At 32.8% G+C, this 23,302-nt stretch overlaps 1 protein-coding gene and 1 long non-coding RNA gene across 2 annotated transcripts in view; one reads left to right on the top strand and one right to left on the bottom strand.

The window, feature by feature from the left end:
* Window positions 1-20,538, top strand: part of LOC144085317 (protein unc-13 homolog A) — a 40,211-nt gene extending 19,673 nt beyond the window's left edge. The window contains exons 22-42 of the mRNA XM_077614435.1: window positions 34-187; window positions 397-465; window positions 762-851; window positions 1,198-1,332; window positions 1,435-1,562; window positions 1,700-1,785; window positions 2,343-2,469; window positions 2,544-2,640; window positions 3,911-4,054; window positions 4,148-4,225; window positions 5,604-5,681; window positions 5,779-5,867; window positions 5,958-6,101; window positions 6,192-6,315; window positions 7,404-7,460; window positions 7,543-7,623; window positions 18,562-18,709; window positions 18,835-18,891; window positions 18,976-19,062; window positions 19,126-19,282; window positions 19,393-20,538. Of these exons, the coding sequence (XP_077470561.1) occupies window positions 34-187; window positions 397-465; window positions 762-851; window positions 1,198-1,332; window positions 1,435-1,562; window positions 1,700-1,785; window positions 2,343-2,469; window positions 2,544-2,640; window positions 3,911-4,054; window positions 4,148-4,225; window positions 5,604-5,681; window positions 5,779-5,867; window positions 5,958-6,101; window positions 6,192-6,315; window positions 7,404-7,460; window positions 7,543-7,623; window positions 18,562-18,709; window positions 18,835-18,891; window positions 18,976-19,062; window positions 19,126-19,282; window positions 19,393-19,681 (2,419 nt within the window). The 3' untranslated portion in view covers window positions 19,682-20,538. The remainder of the gene's footprint in view (window positions 1-33; window positions 188-396; window positions 466-761; window positions 852-1,197; window positions 1,333-1,434; window positions 1,563-1,699; window positions 1,786-2,342; window positions 2,470-2,543; window positions 2,641-3,910; window positions 4,055-4,147; window positions 4,226-5,603; window positions 5,682-5,778; window positions 5,868-5,957; window positions 6,102-6,191; window positions 6,316-7,403; window positions 7,461-7,542; window positions 7,624-18,561; window positions 18,710-18,834; window positions 18,892-18,975; window positions 19,063-19,125; window positions 19,283-19,392) is intronic.
* On the bottom strand, window positions 18,378-22,656 carry LOC144085318 (uncharacterized). The gene is made up of 3 exons (XR_013304087.1): window positions 22,122-22,656; window positions 19,345-20,065; window positions 18,378-19,257 (listed from the first exon to the last, which is right to left on the bottom strand). It is a non-coding gene; the product is annotated as an uncharacterized LOC144085318 (long non-coding RNA).
* Window positions 22,657-23,302: the final 646 nt, after the last annotated feature.

Here is a 23,302-nt window from a genome sequence, read left to right as displayed (position 1 = left end):
GGATTTTAATTTTTTTCTTCTTCTAATCAACAGCCACTTTGCCTGCTTGTCATCTAAGTACATGTGTCCCGGAGTCCCTGCGGTGATGAGCACCTTGCTCGCCAATATTAACGCTTACTACGCTCACACTACGGAGTCCACCAACAATGTTTCCGCCTCCGATAGATTTGCCGCTTCCAATTTTGGTGTAAGTTTTTCCACGCCTTTTTCTTTTTAATTCCCATTGGTTGAGATGATGTATCTTAAGTTTGTGGGTGAGTGCCAAGGCAAATAAAATGTAGCCCAGCCTACTTCCCCAAACAGCCTGAGGGTAATTGAGCGTCATCTGGTGAGGGGTGAAAAGTGTTCTGTCAACCCGGGTGTTTTTCTCAAGACTTTGTCATTGATTTTTTTTAGAAGGAGAGGTTTGTCAAGTTACTGGATCAGCTGCACAACTCCCTGAGGATTGACCTCTCCATGTATCGGGTACGGAATTCAGTCTTCTTTTTGACTTGCATCCATAATTCCAATTGCTTTTCAATACATTTAACTATTTCAGAAACGTTAGCCGTTGCGACGATTAGTTTTGCTCTTTCACTTGCTACTGTGTTACTTTTCCCTGAGTTTTGCATCAAGGTTTATTTTTAGTCAACACATTTTTGTTCAAAAAAATTTTCCAATCCTCTTTTCCCCGCATTTGGGTGCAAAAATCCCCGCCCCCCCCCGTGCGCTAGACCTTAAGAAAATCGAATTAAAACGTGTTTTTGCGCTCATTCCTTCAGAATAATTTCCCTGCCAGCAGTCCTGAAAGACTTCAAGACCTCAAGTCTACTGTGGACCTGCTGACCAGCATCACATTCTTTAGGATGAAGGTAAGAATGAACGCAAAGTGTGAGAACAGTCGATCTTCCCAGTTAAAATTAATTGGACGTCTGCTGCTGTCAATTTTAAATTCACAGCAAAATTACGAAAAAAAACTGAAAGGGTTGAACCGGCAAATCGTCAACGCTAAATTGCTCGTAACACTTCCCGTTGAGAAGCCTGTAGGCCATTTTTAGAATCGTCTTACATTAGCCTATCCAAATGGAAACTATTAGTGAAAATGAGTTAACACGCTTGACAATTTTATTTGACATTGTTAGGCTCGTAATTGTGTGACTGAATTTAGAGGGTTTTTATAGCTCACTTGCTCGTGTATTGTATTTTTATTTTTTTTAGGTCCAGGAACTACAAAGTCCCCCCAGAGCCAGTCAGGTTGTGAAGGACTGCGTTAAAGCCTGTCTCAATTCAACCTATGAGTACATCTTCAACAACTGTCACGACCTTTACAACAGGGAGTACCAGACCGACCCGGTAGGTTTGCACTCGTCATTTTTTAATTTCGGTATTAGCATTCATTCAAAAATATAATGTCTAAGGAGCTCTTGTTTAATATTTGGCCATTTCCGTCCCCAGTCTAAGGCAGTTCCTCCAGATGAGCAGGGTCCCAGTGTGAAGAATTTGGACTTCTGGTCCAAACTCATCACGCTCATCGTCTCCATCATAGAGGAAGATAAAAATTCCTATACTCCTTGCCTTAATCAGTGAGTGTGTTTCATTTATTGGAGTTTTCCTCACGGAGGATGAGGGTGTGTTTTTTTTGACGTTTTGGTATTATTCAACACCCTGCTTGGATCTCAGATTTGTTATTGGGTTTTTAGCGGCTTGTTTGCTCTTGTAGGTTTCCACAGGAACTCAATGTGGGCAAGATTAGTGCTGAGGTCATGTGGAATATGTTTGCTCAAGATATGAAATACGCCATGGAAGGTCAGTCTGCACTAATGTTATTGGCATTCATGGAAATGAACAAAAAGTGCCAAATTTTAACTGAAAAATGAAGTGAAATATAAACTATAATTCAGAAGAAGAAAAAAGCCAACTCAAACTGTTTTGTGTTCACAAAGCTAAGTATTAAAATGATTATTCTTATTGCTTTTATAATTCTTATGATTTATTATTTTATCTCTTTACACTCTTCAAATGACAAAATACAGTGACAGAATGCATTTTTTTTAAAGTTGTATTTTCTTGATCAAGTTTTATTATGTCATCTTTTTTAATCATGCAAATCATGTGGAAAAAAATGAATGCAACCAAACACATAAACTGTGCTTTCTATAGTTGCATGTAGCTAAACTCAAACTTATATTTTACACAAAAATGAAAGCTACTAAGGCTTCTCTAAAAACTAAATGGAACTAAACTATGATTAAAAATTCCAAACTTTTACAACCTTGGTCGGCAACATTTTAACAGCACTGCCTTTTTTTAACAGCATCTTTCAACAATTTTAATTTTTAACTTTTGTCACCTCTTTTATTTAGAACACGAAAAGCACCGTCTTTGCAAAAGTGCAGATTATATGAACTTGCACTTTAAGGTGAAGTGGCTTTACAACGAGTACTGCAAAGAACTGGCCACTTTCCAGAAACATGTACCTGAATATCCAGCGTGAGTATTTGGAAACATAGGCCAAACAACTCTTGGTCGTTTTAAACAAAAGAATCACGTGTTTTCTTCCGCAGGTGGTTTGAGCCGTTTGTCATCATGTGGTTGGACGAAAACGAGGAAGTGTCCAGAGATTTTCTCCACGGGGCTCTGGAGAGGGACAAAAAAGACGGCGTAAGCACTTTGTTCATCTTTAACTCATTCAATGCCAGTCTTCCACATGTAAATGAATTGGACTTGGATTGCCATGAAAAGCATGCACTGAGCTAAATAATATGGGGAAAAAAAACAATAATTTATAGTGTTACTTGGGGCCTTAACCAGCATGTATTTAAGTTTTTATTCATTTTTATTGTATTAGTTAAATTTTTGTTCGCTTTGTAAAAATTTGCGACTCTACTCATCATGAGTCATATTTGAAAATATAATGGTAGCTATTTAGCTAAGCCTTATAAATGAGTTTGAAATTATTAAACGGACGCACGCATTGGCTCATCCTATGTATATGTATGTATATATGTATATATATATACATACATACATATACATATTTATATACAAACATATATATATATATACACACACATATACATATTTATATACAAACATATATATATATACACACACATACATACATATACATATTTATATACAAACATATATATATATACATATATATATATACATACATACATATACATATTTATATACAAACATATATATATACTTTTATATATATATACACACATACATATACATATTTATATTCAAACATATATATACTTATATATATTCATATATATATTCATATATATATATATATATATATTCATATACACACACATAATATGAAAACTTAACATGCAAGACTAGCAAACTAATAGAAGAAAACTCCAAAAAAATATTAATAGTCAGCGTTAAAGTCTGAAATATTCACTTTGAACCCCAGTAGCGTATTTGCACGTCTCGTGGAATTTTCAGGTAGCTCACAGCTAGTAAGTCGGCGCGTCGGCGGCTCGAGCCGAGCACCTCGTGGCGATCAATAATGAGGCGAATAGGAAAAGGAGACTTCAAAGCACACGGCACAACGTCATGAGAAAAGCACACACGGATCACGGGCCGATCGGCTCCATTTGGCACTACACGACACCCCGAAAAAGGTCGATGCGAAGCAGCTGTAGATTGTCCCATCATGTCGTATGTCAGAGATCCTTTGGGTCCAATAATGTCGCCCGAGGCACATTCTACTTTACGGCATCAGCGAAAAAGCAATCCGCCGCTCCGTCACTCGCGTACGGTACTTTAACGCCCGATGCTTCTCAGGCTACTGCAGGACTGTTAAATGAGGGCCTCCATCGTGACCTCTTGATAATCTGACAAGAGTCTGATTAATTAGGGATCGGCGCTCCTCTTGTTAAGTGCTTGTTGGTTCCTCTCGTTCCAGTTCCAGGTCACTTCAGAGCACGCTTTATTCTCCTGTTCGGTGGTCGACGTGTTCTCCCAACTCAATCAGAGCTTTGAAATCATCCGCAAACTGGAGTGTCCCGACCCCCAGATTGTGGGCAACTACATGAAGAGATTTGCCAAGGTGCCCTTCGTCCGCTAATGCCATCGGCAGACATCTTCTTGTAGCATTAGCATTTCATTCGCCCCTGGACTAACCTCTTTTCATCCTTTTTAGACCATTGGCAATGTTCTACTGTCTTACGCTGACATCATAGCCAAGGAATTTCCAAATCACGTCAAGAAGGAGAAAGTGGTGAGTACTACGGCAGACAATCGCCGGGAGTTCGTGCCAGGCGTGAGCAGCCTTAAATTTTGATGTCAGGCGTCAGCAAAAAATACAAAACGGCCTGTTTTCTCATTGTCTGACTGACAATGTATTGACGTTTGTGCTTACACAATGAAATCGAGACGAGGGGTGATTGATCAGTAACCTTTTTCATTCTAAAAAGGAACGCTTAAAGTAGCTAGAAAAAGTCTAAATGTTGCATTCCTTTTCATTCTTTGACTGACTCCACCCCCTGACTCGCCCACCCAATCACGAATCATTATCACGGTATACAAACAGATCAATATATATGTATATATAGATATGTATATATGCATATATGTATATATAGATGTGTATATATAGATGTGTATATATAGATGTGTATATATAGATGTGTATATATAGATGTGTATATATAGATGTGTGTATATGTATAGATGTGTGTGTATATGTATAGATGTGCGTATATGTATAGATATGCATATATGCATTTATAGATATGCATATATGCATTTATAGATATGCATATATGCATTTATAGATATGCATATATACACTTATAGATATGCATATATGCATTTATAGATATGTATTAATGCATATATAGTTATGTATGTATGCATGTATAGATATGTATAGGTATGTGTGTATAGATATATATAAAGAGCTATATACATACACATACATGCATGCATACATACATACACACATACATACATACACACATACATACATACATACATACATACATACATACATACACACACACACACACACACATACATACACATACATATATATACACATATATATATATATATATATGTATATATATATGTATATATATATATATATATATACATACTCTTTATATATACATACTGTTTTGACCAAATTAATTCTAGTTACAGCCCCCATTAACACTGCCATGTGTTTTTTATGGTATTTAACGATGTGTATGAGGGATCACAAATATTATCGTTAGAAGCTGTATGGACTTTTCCCCATGTTGCTTTTTTGGTTAACCCCCACCCCACCCATCTTCTTGAGACTGTAATTGACATGACAAGTTTGCGGTGTTTCAATGTGTATTGAGGCTATGTAATTAGCTGAATGTTGTCGAAGTCGAGCAAAAGCGGGCGGCACTCCCAAAGAGACCGGCGCCTTGCCTCGCCTCGCCTCGCCTCGCCTCGGAGGAGGATTTAATTAGTGAAATCTCCCCGCTTTTCCTGACTCGCCAAGTGTTTTCACTAAGGCTCGAGGAGACTGATTACAGTCAAATACCGGCAGCAGAAAGATGAAAAGAAACGTGCGCGGAATGATTTCCGCCTTTTTATTTCCTTTTTTTTTTTGGATTCCGCAGCCATGTATCATCATCAACAATATCCAGCAGCTCCGCGTTCAGCTGGAGAAGATGTTTGAAGCAATGGGAGGCAAAGATGTGAGCAGCACACTGATTGATGTCATAACTATTTGATTCTAATGCCATCTAACTACCAAATGGCTTTATTTATTCATCCCGTTGGATATTCTTCCAGCTCAACTTGGAGGCCAGCGACTTCCTGAAGGAACTCCAGAATAAACTAAACAGCGTCATGGATGACCTCAGCCGCATTTTCGCCGTCAGGTGGGTGCGCCGTTAGATTGGAAGTCTGCTGAGTCTCAGAAAAAAAGAGGCGTGCCTGGATTTCAATGCGTTCTTTGTTTGCCGCCGCAGTTTCCAGCCCCAAATTGAGGACAACGTCAGACAGATGGGGGATATCTTGGCCCAGGTCAAAGGTCAGACTGTGCCAGCCAACGGCAGCGTGGTTCAGGAAGCAGACAATGTTCTGCAACCCATCATGGACTTTCTGGATAGCAAGTGAGTCAAAAAAAAGAGAGGAAGAAGAAAAGAACAGTTTCAGTTTTCATTTTTTTGTCCTTCTTGACATGAAGTTGTTTTTGTCCACAGCCTTTCTCTGTTTGCTAAAATCTGCGAGAAGACCGTTTTGAAGAGAGTGCTGAAAGAGCTCTGGAAATTGGTGATGAACACCATGGAGAAAACCATCGTTCTTCCAACTCTTACTGACCAGACGGTTTGTGATTAGCTTCTCTTTTCTTTTCTATGTGCAATCCATGCCAGTTTGCCACTAATGGAGCAGTTTAAGGTTTCCTAAGTAATGCTGTCATCTAGTGGTGTTTTTATAGATATTAAAATCTACTACTCTAGGTCAGACCAAACTTAATTCCAGTAATAAGTGACTATTCATTTAGTCAAACTGTGCGTCCACATACATAGTCATAATGTTTTCAGTTATGTAGGCAACATTTTGGGTTATGAATATTGCCCACATGACCCAAAAAGTGATGTGGAGACCGAGTTTTGATTGTATATTTTTGAAATGATGAATTATTATTTCCAAAATATATTCATGTATTTATATATAAGTGAATACAGTTTTTAATATCTTAATAAAAACATGTTTTAAAATATTTATCTAAAAATAGAAATACCAGATAAAGCTCTCTCTGGTTATGCTCCCAAACAACACATATTTTTTTTTAATATAATTGTTTTGAACTTCCTGGCTTTTATAATGATAGACTTCCATTTCTGGGAGGACTTCCTGTAAATGCTCATCTTTCAGTGCCATTGAGAGATGTCTCTCCCAGTCAAACTGGTTTGGACATCTCGTACCACAAATGACGTGAACTTTGGCGGTTCCACTTCACTCATCTAAAAATAAATAATTCCATGCTTTGCTTAATATCTTAACTTGATTTAAATGGTGGTGGTTGACCATCCTTCTAAAGCCCTCTATTCTTCCCGTAGGTTATTGTAAGTACATTTCTGTCTCTCAGCATGGAAAACCTTTCTAGATTGGGCTTACATAAACACAGTCCTAAAATGAATGCCTAATGGTGAAGCATGGCACGCCAACACACAGACTCACACTCTGTTTCCAAAAGTTGTATACTTCACATAGAAAAGACCTTAGAAACCCCCACCTCCTTTTTTTTTTGTTAATCCTCATTGTATTCACAATTAAATTGCTCTTGAGTAAGGCAGTTAAACCTCCGCTATACGTGTCACTTGTCACTGGAAAGCTGCCCGTTACTCCTTATTGAGTTGACATGTCATGCATTGAAGTGACCTTTTCTTGCTGCCCCTTTTCTACTGCAGGGAACTCAGATGATCTTCAACGCTGCTAAGGAATTAGGCCAACTATCAAAGCTCAAGGTAATAAGGTTATGTTAAGTAAAAGGTGCAACCGAGCAGTCAACAGCGAAAGCACTTTAACCCGCCCGCGTCTACTTTGCAGGAGCACATGGGCCGAGAGGAGGCCAAAGCGCTGACTCCCAAGCAGTGTGCCGTCATCGAATTGGCATTAGACACCATAAAGGTACAGTTCTTAGACCAGGGGTTTTAAATTCATCTTTGTGACAACTAGAGGTGCTTTTGTTAATTGACTCACTGACAACCATGTATAGTAAGGGTTTCTTTGTGGAAAAAACGACCATGTATAGTAAGGGTTTTTTTGAAAAAACAACCATGTATAGTAAGGCTTTTTTTTTTTAAATGACCATGTATAGTAAGGCTTTTTTTCTTTAAAAAACGACATAGTATAGTAAGGCTTTAAAAAAAATGACAGTGTAGTAAGGCTTTTTTAATTAAATAACAACATAGTATGGTAAGGCATTTTTTATTTAAAAACGACATAGTATAGTAACGCTTTTAAAAAAAAAAACGACATTGTATAGTAAGGCTTTTTTTTTTAAATGACATAGTATAGTAAGGCTTTTTAAAAAAAAATGATATAGTATAGTAAGGCATTTTTTAATAAAAAAAAACGACATAGTATAGTAAGGCTTTTTTAAATGAAAAAACGACATAGTATAGTAAGGCATTTTTTATTAAAAAACGACATCGTATAGTAAGGCATTTTTTATTAAAAAAACGACATAGTATAGTAAGGCATTTTTTTTAATTGAAAAATGACATAGTATAGTAAGGCTTTTTTATTAAAAAACGACATAGTACAGTAAGGCATTTTTAAATGAAAATACGACCTAGTATAGTAAGGCATTTTTTATTAAAAAACGACATAGTATAGTAAGGCATTTTTTTAATTGAAAAATGACATAGTATAGTAAGGCTTTTATCTTTAAAAAAAACGACATAGTATAGTAAGGCTTTTTTTAAAAACTATATAGTATAGTAAAGCTTTTTTTAAAAAAACAACATAGTATAGTAAGGCTTTTTTAAATGAAAAAACGACATAGTATAGTAAGGCATTTTTTATTAAAAAACGACATAGTATAGTAAGGCATTTTTTATTAAAAAACGACATAGTATAGTAAGGCATTTTTTTTTAATTGAAAAATGACATAGTATAGTAAGGCTTTTTTATTAAAAAACGACATAGTACAGTAAGGCATTTTTAAATGAAAATACGACCTAGTATAGTAAGGCATTTTTTATTAAAAAACGACATAGTATAGTAAGGCATTTTTTTTAATTGAAAAATGACATAGTATAGTAAGGCTTTTTTCTTTAAAAAAAACAACATAGTATAGTAAGGCTTTTTTTTAAAACTATATAGTATAGTAAAGCTTTTTTTAAAAAAACAACATAGTATAGTAAGACATTTTTAATTAAAAATGACATAGTATAGTAAGGCTTTTTTCTTAAAAAAACTACATAGTATAGTAAAACTTTTTTTTTTAAAAACGACATAGTATAGTAAGGCTTTTTTTTTTAAAACTACATAGTATAGTAAAGCTTTTTTAAAACAACAACATAGTATAGTAAGGCATTTTTAATTAAAAAATGACATAGTATAGTAAGGCATTTTTAATTAAAAAACAACATAGTATAGTAAGGCTTTTTTCTTAAAAAACGACATAGTATAGTAAAGCTTGTTTTTTAAACTACATAGTATAGTAAGGCTTTTTTCTTAAAAAACTACATAGTATAGTAAGGCTTTTTTTTAAAACTACATAGTATAGTAAACCTTTTTTAAAACAACAACATAGTATAGTAAGGCATTTTTAATTAAAAAATGACATAGTATAGTAAGGCATTTTTTATTAAAAAACGACATAGTATAGTAAGGCTTTTTTAAATTAAAAAACAACATAGTATAGTAAGGCATTTTTAATTAAAAAACAACATAGTATAGTAAGGCTTTTTTCTTTAAAAACGACATAGTATAGTAAAGCTTGTTTTTTAAACTACATAGTATAGTAAGGCTTTTTTCTTTAAAAAACTACATAGTATAGTAAGGCTTTTTTTTAAACTACATAGTATAGTAAAGCTTTTTTAAAACAACAACATAGTATATTAAGGCTTTTTTAATTAAAAAATGACATAGTATAGTAAGGCATTTTTTATTAAAAAACGACATAGTATAGTAAGGCTTTTTTCTTAAAAAAACAACCATGTATAGTAAGGCTTTTTTTAAACGACATAGTATAGTAAGGCATTTTTAAATGAAAAAACGACATAGTATAGTAAGGCATTTTTAAATGAAAAAACGACATAGTATAGTAAGGCATTTTTTATTAAAAAACGACATAGTATAGTAAGGCATTTTTAATTAAAAAACGACATAGTATAGTAAGGCTTTTTTAAATGAAAAAACGACATAGTATAGTAAGGCATTTTTTATTAAAAAACGACATAGTATAGTAAGGCTTTTTTCTTAAAAAACGACAGTATAGTAAAGCTTGTTTTTTAAACTACATAGTATAGTAAGGCTTTTTTCTTAAAAAACTACATAGTATAGTAAGGCTTTTTTTAAAAACTACATAGTATAGTAAAGCTTTTTTAAAACAACAACATAGTATAGTAAGGCATTTTTAATTAAAAAATGACATAGTATAGTAAGGCATTTTTTATTAAAAAACGACATAGTATAGTAAGGCTTTTTTAAATTAAAAAACAACATAGTATAGTAAGGCATTTTTAATTAAAAAACGACATAGTATAGTAAGGCTTTTTTCTCAAAAAACGACATAGTATAGTAAAGCTTGTTTTTTAAACTACATAGTATAGTAAGGCTTTTTTCTTAAAAAACTACATAGTATAGTAAGGCTTTTTTTTAAACTACATAGTATAGTAAAGCTTTTTTAAAACAACAACATAGTATAGTAAGGCATTTTTAATTAAAAAATGACATAGTATAGTAAGGCATTTTTTATTAAAAAACGACATAGTATAGTAAGGCTTTTTTCTTAAAAAAACAACCATGTATAGTAAGGCTTTTTTTAAACGACATAGTATAGTAAGGCATTTTTAAATGAAAAAACGACATATTATAGTAAGGCATTTTTTTATTAAAAACGACATAGTATAGTAATGTTTTTTAAATTAAAAAACAACATAGTATAGTAAGGCATTTTTAATTAAAAAACGACATAGTATAGTAAGGCTTTTTTCTTAAAAAACGACATAGTATAGTAAAGCTTGTTTTTTAAACTACATAGTATAGTAAAGCTTTTTTAAAACAACAACATAGTATAGTAAGGCATTTTTAATTAAAAAATGACATAGTATAGTAAGGCATTTTTTATTAAAAAACGACATAGTATAGTAAGGCTTTTTTCTTAAAAAAACAACCATGTATAGTAAGGCTTTTTTTAAACGACATAGTATAGTAAGGCTTTTTTAAATGAAAAAACGACATAGTATAGTAAGGCATTTTTAATTAAAAAACGACATAGTATAGTAAGGCTTTTTTTCTTAAAAAACGACATAGTATAGTAAAGCTTGTTTTTTAAACTACATAGTATAGTAAGGCTTTTTTTAAACTACATAGTATAGTAAAGCTTTTTTAAAACAACAACATAGTATAGTAAGGCATTTTTAATTAAAAAATGACATAGTATAGTAAGGCATTTTTTATTAAAAAACGACATAGTATAGTAAGGCTTTTTTCTTAAAAAAACAACCATGTATAGTAAGGCTTTTTTTAAACGACATAGTATAGTAAGGCATTTTTAAATGAAAAAACGACATAGTATAGTAAGGCATTTTTTATTAAAAAACGACATAGTATAGTAAGGCTTTTTTCTTTAAAAACGACATAGTATAGTAAAGCTTGTTTTTTAAACTACATACTATAGTAAGGCTTTTTTCTTAAAAAACTACATAGTATAGTAAGGCTTTTTTTTAAACTACATAGTATAGTAAAGCTTTTTTAAAACAACAACATAGTATAGTAAGGCATTTTTAATTAAAAAATGACATAGTATAGTAAGGCATTTTTTATTAAAAAACGACATAGTATAGTAAGGCTTTTTTCTTAAAAAAACAACCATGTATAGTAAGGCTTTTTTTAAACGACATAGTATAGTAAGGCATTTTTAAATGAAAAAACGACATAGTATAGTAAGGCATTTTTAAATGAAAAAACGACATAGTATAGTAAGGCATTTTTTATTAAAAAACGACATAGTATAGTAAGGCTTTTTTAAATTAAAAAACAACATAGTATAGTAGGGCATTTTTAATTAAAAAACAACATAGTATAGTAAGGCTTTTTTCTTTAAAAACGACATAGTATAGTAAAGCTTGTTTTTTAAACTACATAGTATAGTAAGGCTTTTTTCTTAAAAAACGACATAGTATAGTAAGGCTTTTTTTTAAACTACATAGTATAGTAAAGCTTTTTTAAAACAACAACATAGTATAGTAAGGCATTTTTAATTAAAAAATGACATAGTATAGTAAGGCATTTTTTATTAAAAAACGACATAGTATAGTAAGGCTTTTTTCTTAAAAGAACAACCATGTATTGTAAGGCTTTTTTTAAACGACATGGTATAGTAAGGCATTTTTAAATGAAAAAACGACATAGTATAGTAAGGCATTTTTAAATGAAAAAACGACATAGTATAGTAAGGCTTTTTTCTTAAAAAACGACATAGTATAGTAAAGCTTGTTTTTTAAACTACATAGTATAGTAAGGCTTTTTTCTTAAAAAACTACATAGTATAGTAAGGCTTTTTTTTAAAACTACATAGTATAGTAAAGCTTTTTTAAAACAACAACATAGTATAGTAAGGCATTTTTAATTAAAAAATGACATAGTATAGTAAGGCATTTTTTATTAAAAAACGACATAGTATAGTAAGGCTTTTTTAAATTAAAAAACAACATAGTATAGTAAGGCATTTTTAATTAAAAAACGACATAGTATAGTAAGGCTTTTTTCTCAAAAAACGACATAGTATAGTAAAGCTTGTTTTTTAAACTACATAGTATAGTAAGGCTTTTTTCTTAAAAAACTACATAGTATAGCAAGGCTTTTTTTTAAACTACATAGTATAGTAAAGCTTTTTTAAAACAACAACATAGTATAGTAAGGCATTTTTAATTAAAAAATGACATAGTATAGTAAGGCATTTTTTATTAAAAAACGACATAGTATAGTAAGGCTTTTTTCTTAAAAAACAACATAGTATAGTAAGGCTTTTTTTTAAACTACATAGTATAGTAAAGCTTTTTTAAAACAACAACATAGTATAGTAAGGCATTTTTTATTAAAAAACGACATAGTATAGTAAGGCTTTTTTCTTAAAAAAACAACCATGTATAGTAAGGCTTTTTTTAAACGACATAGTATAGTAAGGCTTTTTTAAATGAAAAAACGACATAGTATAGTAAGGCATTTTTAATTAAAAAACAACATAGTATAGTAAGGCTTTTTTAAATTAAAAAACAACATAGTATAGTAAGGCATTTTTAATTAAAAAACGACATAGTATAGTAAGGCTTTTTTCTTAAAAAACGACATAGTATAGTAAAGCTTGTTTTTTAAACTACATAGTATAGTAAGGCTTTTTTCTTAAAAAACTACATAGTATAGTAAGGCTTTTTTTTTAAACTACATAGTATAGTAAAGCTTTTTTAAAACAACAACATAGTATAGTAAGGCATTTTAATTAAAAAATGACATAGTATAGTAAGGCATTTTTTATTAAAAAACGACATAGTATAGTAAGGCTTTTTTCTTAAAAAAACAACCATGTATAGTAAGGCTTTTTTTAAACGACATAGTATAGTAAGGCATTTTTAAATGAAAAAACGACATATTATAGTAAGGCATTTTTTTATTAAAAACGACATAGTATAGTAATGTTTTTTAAATTAAAAAACAACATAGTATAGTAAGGCATTTTTAATTAAAAAACGACATAGTATAGTAAGGCTTTTTTCTTAAAAAACGACATAGTATAGTAAAGCTTGTTTTTTAAACTACATAGTATAGTAAAGCTTTTTTAAAACAACAACATAGTATAGTAAGGCATTTTTAATTAAAAAATGACATAGTATAGTAAGGCATTTTTTATTAAAAAACGACATAGTATAGTAAGGCTTTTTTCTTAAAAAAACAACCATGTATAGTAAGGCTTTTTTTAAACGACATAGTATAGTAAGGCTTTTTTAAATGAAAAAACGACATAGTATAGTAAGGCATTTTTAATTAAAAAACGACATAGTATAGTAAGGCTTTTTTCTTAAAAAACGACATAGTATAGTAAAGCTTGTTTTTTAAACTACATAGTATAGTAAGGCTTTTTTCTTAAAAAACTACATAGTATAGTAAGGCTTTTTTTAAACTACATAGTATAGTAAAGCTTTTTTAAAACAACAACATAGTATAGTAAGGCATTTTTAATTAAAAAATGACATAGTATAGTAAGGCATTTTTTATTAAAAAACGACATAGTATAGTAAGGCTTTTTTCTTAAAAAAACAACCATGTATAGTAAGGCTTTTTTTAAACGACATAGTATAGTAAGGCATTTTTAAATGAAAAAACGACATAGTATAGTAAGGCATTTTTTATTAAAAAACGACATAGTATAGTAAGGCTTTTTTCTTTAAAAACGACATAGTATAGTAAAGCTTGTTTTTTAAACTACATAGTATAGTAAGGCTTTTTTCTTAAAAAACTACATAGTATAGTAAGGCTTTTTTTTAAACTACATAGTATAGTAAAGCTTTTTTAAAACAACATAGTATAGTAAGGCATTTTTAATTAAAAAATGACATAGTATAGTAAGGCATTTTTTATTAAAAAACGACATAGGCTTTTTTCTTAAAAAAACAACCATGTATAGTAAGGCTTTTTTTAAACGACATAGTATAGTAAGGCATTTTTAAATGAAAAAACGACATAGTATAGTAAGGCATTTTTTATTAAAAAACGACATAGTATAGTAAGGCTTTTTTCTTTAAAAACGACATAGTATAGTAAAGCTTGTTTTTTAAACTACATACTATAGTAAGGCTTTTTTCTTAAAAAACTACATAGTATAGTAAGGCTTTTTTTTAAACTACATAGTATAGTAAAGCTTTTTTAAAACAACAACATAGTATAGTAAGGCATTTTTAATTAAAAAATGACATAGTATAGTAAGGCATTTTTTATTAAAAAACGACATAGTATAGTAAGGCTTTTTTCTTAAAAAAACAACCATGTATAGTAAGGCTTTTTTTAAACGACATAGTATAGTAAGGCATTTTTAAATGAAAAAACGACATAGTATAGTAAGGCATTTTTAAATGAAAAAACGACATAGTATAGTAAGGCATTTTTTATTAAAAAACGACATAGTATAGTAAGGCTTTTTTAAATTAAAAAACAACATAGTATAGTAGGGCATTTTTAATTAAAAAACAACATAGTATAGTAAGGCTTTTTTCTTTAAAAACGACATAGTATAGTAAAGCTTGTTTTTTAAACTACATAGTATAGTAAGGCTTTTTTCTTAAAAAACGACATAGTATAGTAAGGCTTTTTTTTAAACTACATAGTATAGTAAAGCTTTTTTAAAACAACAACATAGTATAGTAAGGCATTTTTAATTAAAAAATGACATAGTATAGTAAGGCATTTTTTATTAAAAAACGACATAGTATAGTAAGGCTTTTTTCTTAAAAGAACAACCATGTATTGTAAGGCTTTTTTTAAACGACATGGTATAGTAAGGCATTTTTAAATGAAAAAACGACATAGTATAGTAAGGCATTTTTAAATGAAAAAACGACATAGTATAGTAAGGCTTTTTTCTTAAAAAACGACATAGTATAGTAAAGCTTGTTTTTTAAACTACATAGTATAGTAAGGCTTTTTTCTTAAAAAACTACATAGTATAGTAAGGCTTTTTTTTAAAACTACATAGTATAGTAAAGCTTTTTTAAAACAACAACATAGTATAGTAAGGCATTTTTAATTAAAAAATGACATAGTATAGTAAGGCATTTTTTATTAAAAAACGACATAGTATAGTAAGGCTTTTTTAAATTAAAAAACAACATAGTATAGTAAGGCATTTTTAATTAAAAAACGACATAGTATAGTAAGGCTTTTTTCTCAAAAAACGACATAGTATAGTAAAGCTTGTTTTTTAAACTACATAGTATAGTAAGGCTTTTTTCTTAAAAAACTACATAGTATAGCAAGGCTTTTTTTTAAACTACATAGTATAGTAAAGCTTTTTTAAAACAACAACATAGTATAGTAAGGCATTTTTAATTAAAAAATGACATAGTATAGTAAGGCATTTTTTATTAAAAAACGACATAGTATAGTAAGGCTTTTTTCTTAAAAAACAACATAGTATAGTAAGGCTTTTTTTTAAACTACATAGTATAGTAAAGCTTTTTTAAAACAACAACATAGTATAGTAAGGCATTTTTTATTAAAAAACGACATAGTATAGTAAGGCTTTTTTCTTAAAAAAACAACCATGTATAGTAAGGCTTTTTTTAAACGACATAGTATAGTAAGGCTTTTTTAAATGAAAAAACGACATAGTATAGTAAGGCATTTTTAATTAAAAAACAACATAGTATAGTAAGGCTTTTTTAAATTAAAAAACAACATAGTATAGTAAGGCATTTTTAATTAAAAAACGACATAGTATAGTAAGGCTTTTTTCTTAAAAAACGACATAGTATAGTAAAGCTTGTTTTTTAAACTACATAGTATAGTAAGGCTTTTTTCTTAAAAAACTACATAGTATAGTAAGGCTTTTTTTTTAAACTACATAGTATAGTAAAGCTTTTTTAAAACAACAACATAGTATAGTAAGGCATTTTAATTAAAAAATGACATAGTATAGTAAGGCATTTTTTATTAAAAAACGACATAGTATAGTAAGGCTTTTTTCTTAAAAAAACAACCATGTATAGTAAGGCTTTTTTTAAACGACATAGTATAGTAAGGCATTTTTAAATGAAAAAACGACATATTATAGTAAGGCATTTTTTTATTAAAAACGACATAGTATAGTAATGTTTTTTAAATTAAAAAACAACATAGTATAGTAAGGCATTTTTAATTAAAAAACGACATAGTATAGTAAGGCTTTTTTCTTAAAAAACGACATAGTATAGTAAAGCTTGTTTTTTAAACTACATAGTATAGTAAAGCTTTTTTAAAACAACAACATAGTATAGTAAGGCATTTTTAATTAAAAAATGACATAGTATAGTAAGGCATTTTTTATTAAAAAACGACATAGTATAGTAAGGCTTTTTTCTTAAAAAAACAACCATGTATAGTAAGGCTTTTTTTAAACGACATAGTATAGTAAGGCTTTTTTAAATGAAAAAACGACATAGTATAGTAAGGCATTTTTAATTAAAAAACGACATAGTATAGTAAGGCTTTTTTCTTAAAAAACGACATAGTATAGTAAAGCTTGTTTTTTAAACTACATAGTATAGTAAGGCTTTTTTCTTAAAAAACTACATAGTATAGTAAGGCTTTTTTTAAACTACATAGTATAGTAAAGCTTTTTTAAAACAACAACATAGTATAGTAAGGCATTTTTAATTAAAAAATGACATAGTATAGTAAGGCATTTTTTATTAAAAAACGACATAGTATAGTAAGGCTTTTTTCTTAAAAAAACAACCATGTATAGTAAGGCTTTTTTTAAACGACATAGTATAGTAAGGCATTTTTAAATGAAAAAACGACATAGTATAGTAAGGCATTTTTTATTAAAAAACGACATAGTATAGTAAGGCTTTTTTCTTTAAAAACGACATAGTATAGTAAAGCTTGTTTTTTAAACTACATAGTATAGTAAGGCTTTTTTCTTAAAAAACTACATAGTATAGTAAGGCTTTTTTTTAAACTACATAGTATAGTAAAGCTTTTTTAAAACAACATAGTATAGTAAGGCATTTTTAATTAAAAAATGACATAGTATAGTAAGGCATTTTTTATTAAAAAACGACATAGGCTTTTTTCTTAAAAAAACAACCATGTATAGTAAGGCTTTTTTTAAACGACATAGTATAGTAAGGCATTTTTAAATGAAAAAACGACATAGTATAGTAAGGCATTTTTAAATGAAAAAACGACATAGTATAGTAAGGCTTTTTTAAATTAAAAAACAACATAGTATAGTAAGGCATTTTTAATTAAAAAAACGACATAGTATAGTAAGGCTTTTTTCTTAAAAAACGACATAGTATAGTAAGGCTTTTTTTTAAACTACATAGTATAGTAAAGCTTTTTTAAAACAACAACATAGTATAGTAAGGCATTTTTAATTAAAAAATGACATAGTATAGTAAGGCTTTTTTCTTAAAAAAACAACCATGTATAGTAAGGCTTTTTTTAAACAACATAGTATAGTAAGGCATTTTTAAATGAAAAAACGACATAGTATAGTAAGGCATTTTTTATTAAAAAACGACATAGTATAGTAAGGCTTTTTTAAATTAAAAAACAACATAGTATAGTAAGGCATTTTTAATTAAAAAACAACATAGTATAGTAAGGCTTTTTTCTTTAAAAACGACATAGTATAGTAAAGCTTGTTTTTTAAACTACATAGTATAGTAAGGCTTTTTTCTTAAAAAACTACATAGTATAGTAAGGCTTTTTTAAATTAAAAAACAACATAGTATAGTAAGGCATTTTTAATTAAAAAAACGACATAGTATAGTAAGGCTTTTTTCTTAAAAAACGACAAAATATAGTAAGGCTTTTTTTTAAACTACATAGTATAGTAAAGCTTTTTTAAAACAACAACATAGTATAGTAAGGCATTTTTAATTAAAAAATGACATAGTATAGTAAGGCATTTTTTATTAAAAAACGACATAGTATAGTAAGGCTTTTTTCTTAAAAAAACAACCATGTATAGTAAGGCTTTTTTTAAACGACATAGTATAGTAAGGCTTTTTTAAAAAAAACGACATAGTATATAGTAAGGCTATTTTTTTAGTACTTAATCCAGGAAAGAATGACAAAGCTTGACCGCAAAGAATAACACCATCTTTTTCCTTTTTTTCTTTAATCACGCAGCAATACTTCCATGCCGGAGGCGTGGGCCTAAAGAAAACCTTCTTGGAGAAGAGTCCCGACCTGGCCTCTCTGCGTTACGCCTTGTCTTTGTATACGCAGGCCACGGATAAACTCATCAGGAAGTTTGTCCTCTCCCAGCATGCTCAGGGTACAACATGCACACGACAGCACCACGATGCCATTCTCTTAAGCACGATGGCACATATACCTCAAATACTAGAAGTAGCATTACGAGTGAATGACTTTGCGTGTCCTTCAACGGTGTCTTCTCAGTCCACGGAGGCAAAGGGATCCGCTGCACGGCAAATGAAGACACGCCACCTGAGAAACGTACGCACAGCCACTTGCTCTTTTCTGCGGTTCCATCCTTTTTTTTTTTTACAAATGAAATGACTTTGCGCGACTGTGTTTCAGCATCGGGAGTGGACGCGGTTGGAGAAGTGGTCATGCACGTGGATATACTACCTCAACCCAATGGCGAGCACAAGATCAGCATCAAAGGTAAACGCCCGCTTGGGTTTTGGTTGAAGACGTGGTGAGAAATGTTATTGATTTGTCCCTCAGTGGTAGCAGCTAACGACTTGAAATGGAGGGCTCAGGGTTTCCGGCCTTTTGTGGAGGTCTACATCATCGGGCCTCACCTTAGCGACAAGAAGAGGAAGTTTGCAACCAAATCCAAGAACAACAGTTGGTCCCCTAAATTCAACGAGAGCTTCCAATAGTGAGTATCTGCACGTCCCTCCACGTACTGACAAACAAATTTAAATAATCATAATCGCGTACCTGTCCTCCACGGAAACTCGATTTGATGGTTTTTCATCTGATTTCCAGCTCGCTGGGCACGGAGGTGGGTCCCGAGAGTTACGAGCTGCAAGTGTGCGTGAAGGATTACTGCTTCGCCCGGGAGGACCGCACGGTGGGCGTGGCCTTGCTGCAGGTGAAGGATATCGCTAACAAGGGCAGCGTCACCTGCTGGCTGCCTCTGGGCCGCCGCGTGCACATGGATGAGACGGGTCTGACGGTGCTGCGCATCCTGTCGCAACGCAACAACGACGACGTGGCCAAAGAGTTCGTCAAGCTCAAGTCGGACCAGCGCTCGGCCGAGGAGGGCCGCAGCTGAGAGGCGATGGCCGGGGGGTTCACCAAGCACACGCCCCCGCGTGCCCGACGGCCCGCCGTGAATACCTTTGCGACATCTGAGGGCAGAATATCTTTCCACAAAGTCGGATTTGGAGTCTTAGCTTCAGGTTAGCCACAAACACACACACACACACGGTACTTGCGTCTCCCTTTTTCTAACGCCCACACTTCCGTGTGAAATAATGAGCAGACGCTAGTTAGAGGAAGACCACTTTTGCACTTTTGCCTCCTCCCGTAATAAGGGGGAGAGCGTCGCTATGCTACGTCTGTCTGTGTCGATGTGCGTCGTCCTTCTGCTCCTGCTCGTGTCGTGTGGAGCGTAACGAGGGTGTCCAAACCAATGCTTATCTGACTGCGCTGGATGCTGTCGATGGCGGAAAAAGAGAATGTTGTTAGTATAAATACATTAAAAAAACACCCTATATTTGCAGGTTAGACTCAATGAAAAATGTGGTTTTGCTAAAATGATGGATGCATTGGTGAAATATTTTAATGTGCAACAATAGACTTGGGAGGATGTGGGAATCGATCTGACTTCCTTTCACATGGTAGGCAAGCACTTACTGTTTGAGCTAGGGGTAGTATACAACTTCCAACTTTACTGTGGTGCAGTGGCAAAGACAATGGGTCAGAACTTCAGGTGGACTCAAGTTCAAATCAGAAGTGAGTTTGATTCCACTCTTTGCAATTCTCAAATTCTTTACTGAGGTAATGAAAAGGATAAATATAACTTCCAATCACATCATTTCAGAAGACACTGTGGTCCAGTGGCAAGAACAATGGGTTGAAATTGAAGTTGGACACAAGTTCAAATCTGGAGTGAGTTCAAGTCCACTCTTTGCAAATCTCAAATTGTTTATTGAGGTGATGAAAATGATAAATATAACTTCCAATCATCTCATTTCAGAAGTCCCTGTGGTCCAGTGGCAAAGACAATAGGTCAGAACTTCAGGTGGACTCAAGTTCAAATCAGGAATGAGTTCAATTCCACTCTTTGCAATTCTCAAATTGTTTATTGAGGTAATGAAAAGGATAAATATAACTTCCAATCGCTTCATTTCAGAAGTCATTGTGGTCCAGTGGCAAAGTCAATGGGTCAGACAGACCTCAAGTTAGTTAGTTTGACTGCCATGTGGGAGACTGGGGTTCGAATCCCGCTCTCGTTTGACTGATCACTACACTAGTAGTTCAGTAAATGGGTAATCCTTTTTTCATTCAAATAAAGACTTAGTCATTTTTTTCAGCAAAACAATATTTCCGGTCAGCCTTCGGCTGACCGGAAGACAGTTGGGAGGGGGGATCCCTGGTGGCGTTCGACAGTCGGCCTTCGGCCGACTGCCGACGCCATGCAGTCGTTGACTGGCGACACCGGGACGTGAACCCTCGACACCCACGTCGCAGGCAGGTGACTTACCCACTACACCACGAGGCGGCCCGCCTATATATGATTGGAAGTTATACTTATCCTTTTCATTACCCAAATAAACAATTTGAGAATTGCAAAGAGTGGAATTGAACTCACTCCTGATTTGAACTTGAGTCCACCTGAAGTTCTGACCCATTGTCTTTACCACTGGACCACAGTGACTTCTGCAATGATGTGATTGGAAGTTATACTTATCCTTTTCATTACCCAAATAAACAATTTGAGAATTGCAAAGAGTGGAATTGAACTCACTCCTGATTTGAACTTTAGTCCACCTGAAGTTCTGACCCATTGTCTTTACCACTGGACCACAGTGACTTCCGAAATGATGTGATTGGAAGTTATACTTATCCTTTTCATTACCCAAATAAACAATTTGAGAATTGCAAAGAGTGGAATTGAACTTACTCCTGATTTGAACTTGAGTCCACCTGACGTTCTGACCCATTGTCTTTACCACTGGACCACAGTGACTTCTGCAATGATGTGATTGGAAGTTATACTTATCCTTTTCATTACCCAAATAAACAATTTGAGAATTGCAAAGAGTGGAATTGAACTCACTCCTGATTTGAACTTGAGTCCACCTGAAGTTCTGACCTATTGTCTTTACCACTGGACCACAGTGACTTCTGCAATGATGTGATTGGAAGTTATACTTATCCTTTTCATTACCCAAATAAACAATTTGAGAATTGCAAAGAGTGGAATTGAACTCACTCCTGATTTGAACTTGAGTCCACCTGAAGTTCTGACCCATTGTCTTTACCACTGGACCACAGTGACTTCAATATACTTATATCAGCCTTAAACATAAATTATAATACAAAATATAGCACTGAATCAACTTACAAACAAATTCAACTTATGAACAATCGCTCGGAACCAATTGCGTTCGTAAGTAGGGGAGCGTCTGTATACCATAAGCCCAACTAGGACACAAGAATAGACATTTTGAGTAGCACCTATCATTTTAGCAAAACCAAACTCTTACCTGTTTGATGCATTTTTCTCAGCCTGGTTCACAAATACAGGATGTTCCAAAATGTTTGACCCATTTTCATAGGCCAATAATTTTGAGACAGCAGAGACAGTGGAGCAGCTTCGTGAAGCCTTCTTCACCTCGTCCTCAGAAGAGCAAGTGTGGAAATCCACATTCCAGCCCTTTTCTTTGGCATTGCACTGTCTTTGGTGACCAAGTGTACTGAGCATACTCTAACACGCAAAATGCCTTTTCTTTGGAAGTGAACAGTATATCTTAACCTGAAAAGATAGATATGCCAAACGTTACACACAAAAACTTGAAACACTTCTACCCAAGCTGTGAAAATTTGAAATCATTTCAACGAAAATTGTCAAAATGCCTGGCCAACGAAATGGTGTCAAACCTTTTGGGACACTCTGTATTGTGTCCAGATCCCCAAGACTGACGCGGATCGACATCTGTCCGTCTGTCTGTCGCGTGTCCCGTGCCGTCGTTAACATCCCGCATGTCGACACTGTGATTAGCCCACTGTAACCATGGTGAGCCCCCCACCCCACCCCCAACGGAAAGAGGACCTCCTATGTTTGCCCGATGCTTTGGAAAAGGGCTACGAGACCCCCAGCTGCCCCTCCCCCGCCAAAAGAGGTCCCGAGATTGCGAGCAATACGAACGCGCTGTCAATTGAAGTCGGCGCAATTTCCAATCCCGTCGTTTCTTTTCGCTCGGATACGTTTTGTACGAAGAATGTCTTGGTGTCCTTAAACAACTACTTGCCTTGAGAAGGACCCCATTTGCACGCACTGGAGCTCCTACGCCATTTTCTTTCAAACGACAAGCCATCAAAGTCGCCGCCAAGCGCTTAAATGTTCCTGTTTGCCGCAAAAAAAAAAGTCCCGTTAATGATGTCATTGAGCGTGCACAAACTGCTGGGTCGTCACGTTCTCGACTCAATACTTGGATACAATGGTCATATCTACCAGAGTAGTAGTTTCACGCCATTTTCTGCAAATGGGTTTCCTAAACTTGATTTTTCGGGAGGGGATTCAAGAACCAAAATGAAGTGTCAATAATGCAAATGTTAGGTCAAATAGACCATGAAATGTAAGGTCAATAATAATTAATTTGTCCCTAAAATGGTCACCAATGGAGCATCCATGCCAAGTTTGGGAAACCCTGCTCCATAGCCATGA

The sequence above is a fragment of the Stigmatopora argus genome, chromosome 12, assembly GCF_051989625.1.
Source record: "Stigmatopora argus isolate UIUO_Sarg chromosome 12, RoL_Sarg_1.0, whole genome shotgun sequence".
In the NCBI taxonomy this organism is placed as follows: Eukaryota; Metazoa; Chordata; class Actinopteri; order Syngnathiformes; family Syngnathidae; genus Stigmatopora; species Stigmatopora argus.
Note: the sequence above shows the minus strand (reverse complement) of the source record. Positions and strands in the feature narration are given on the sequence as shown.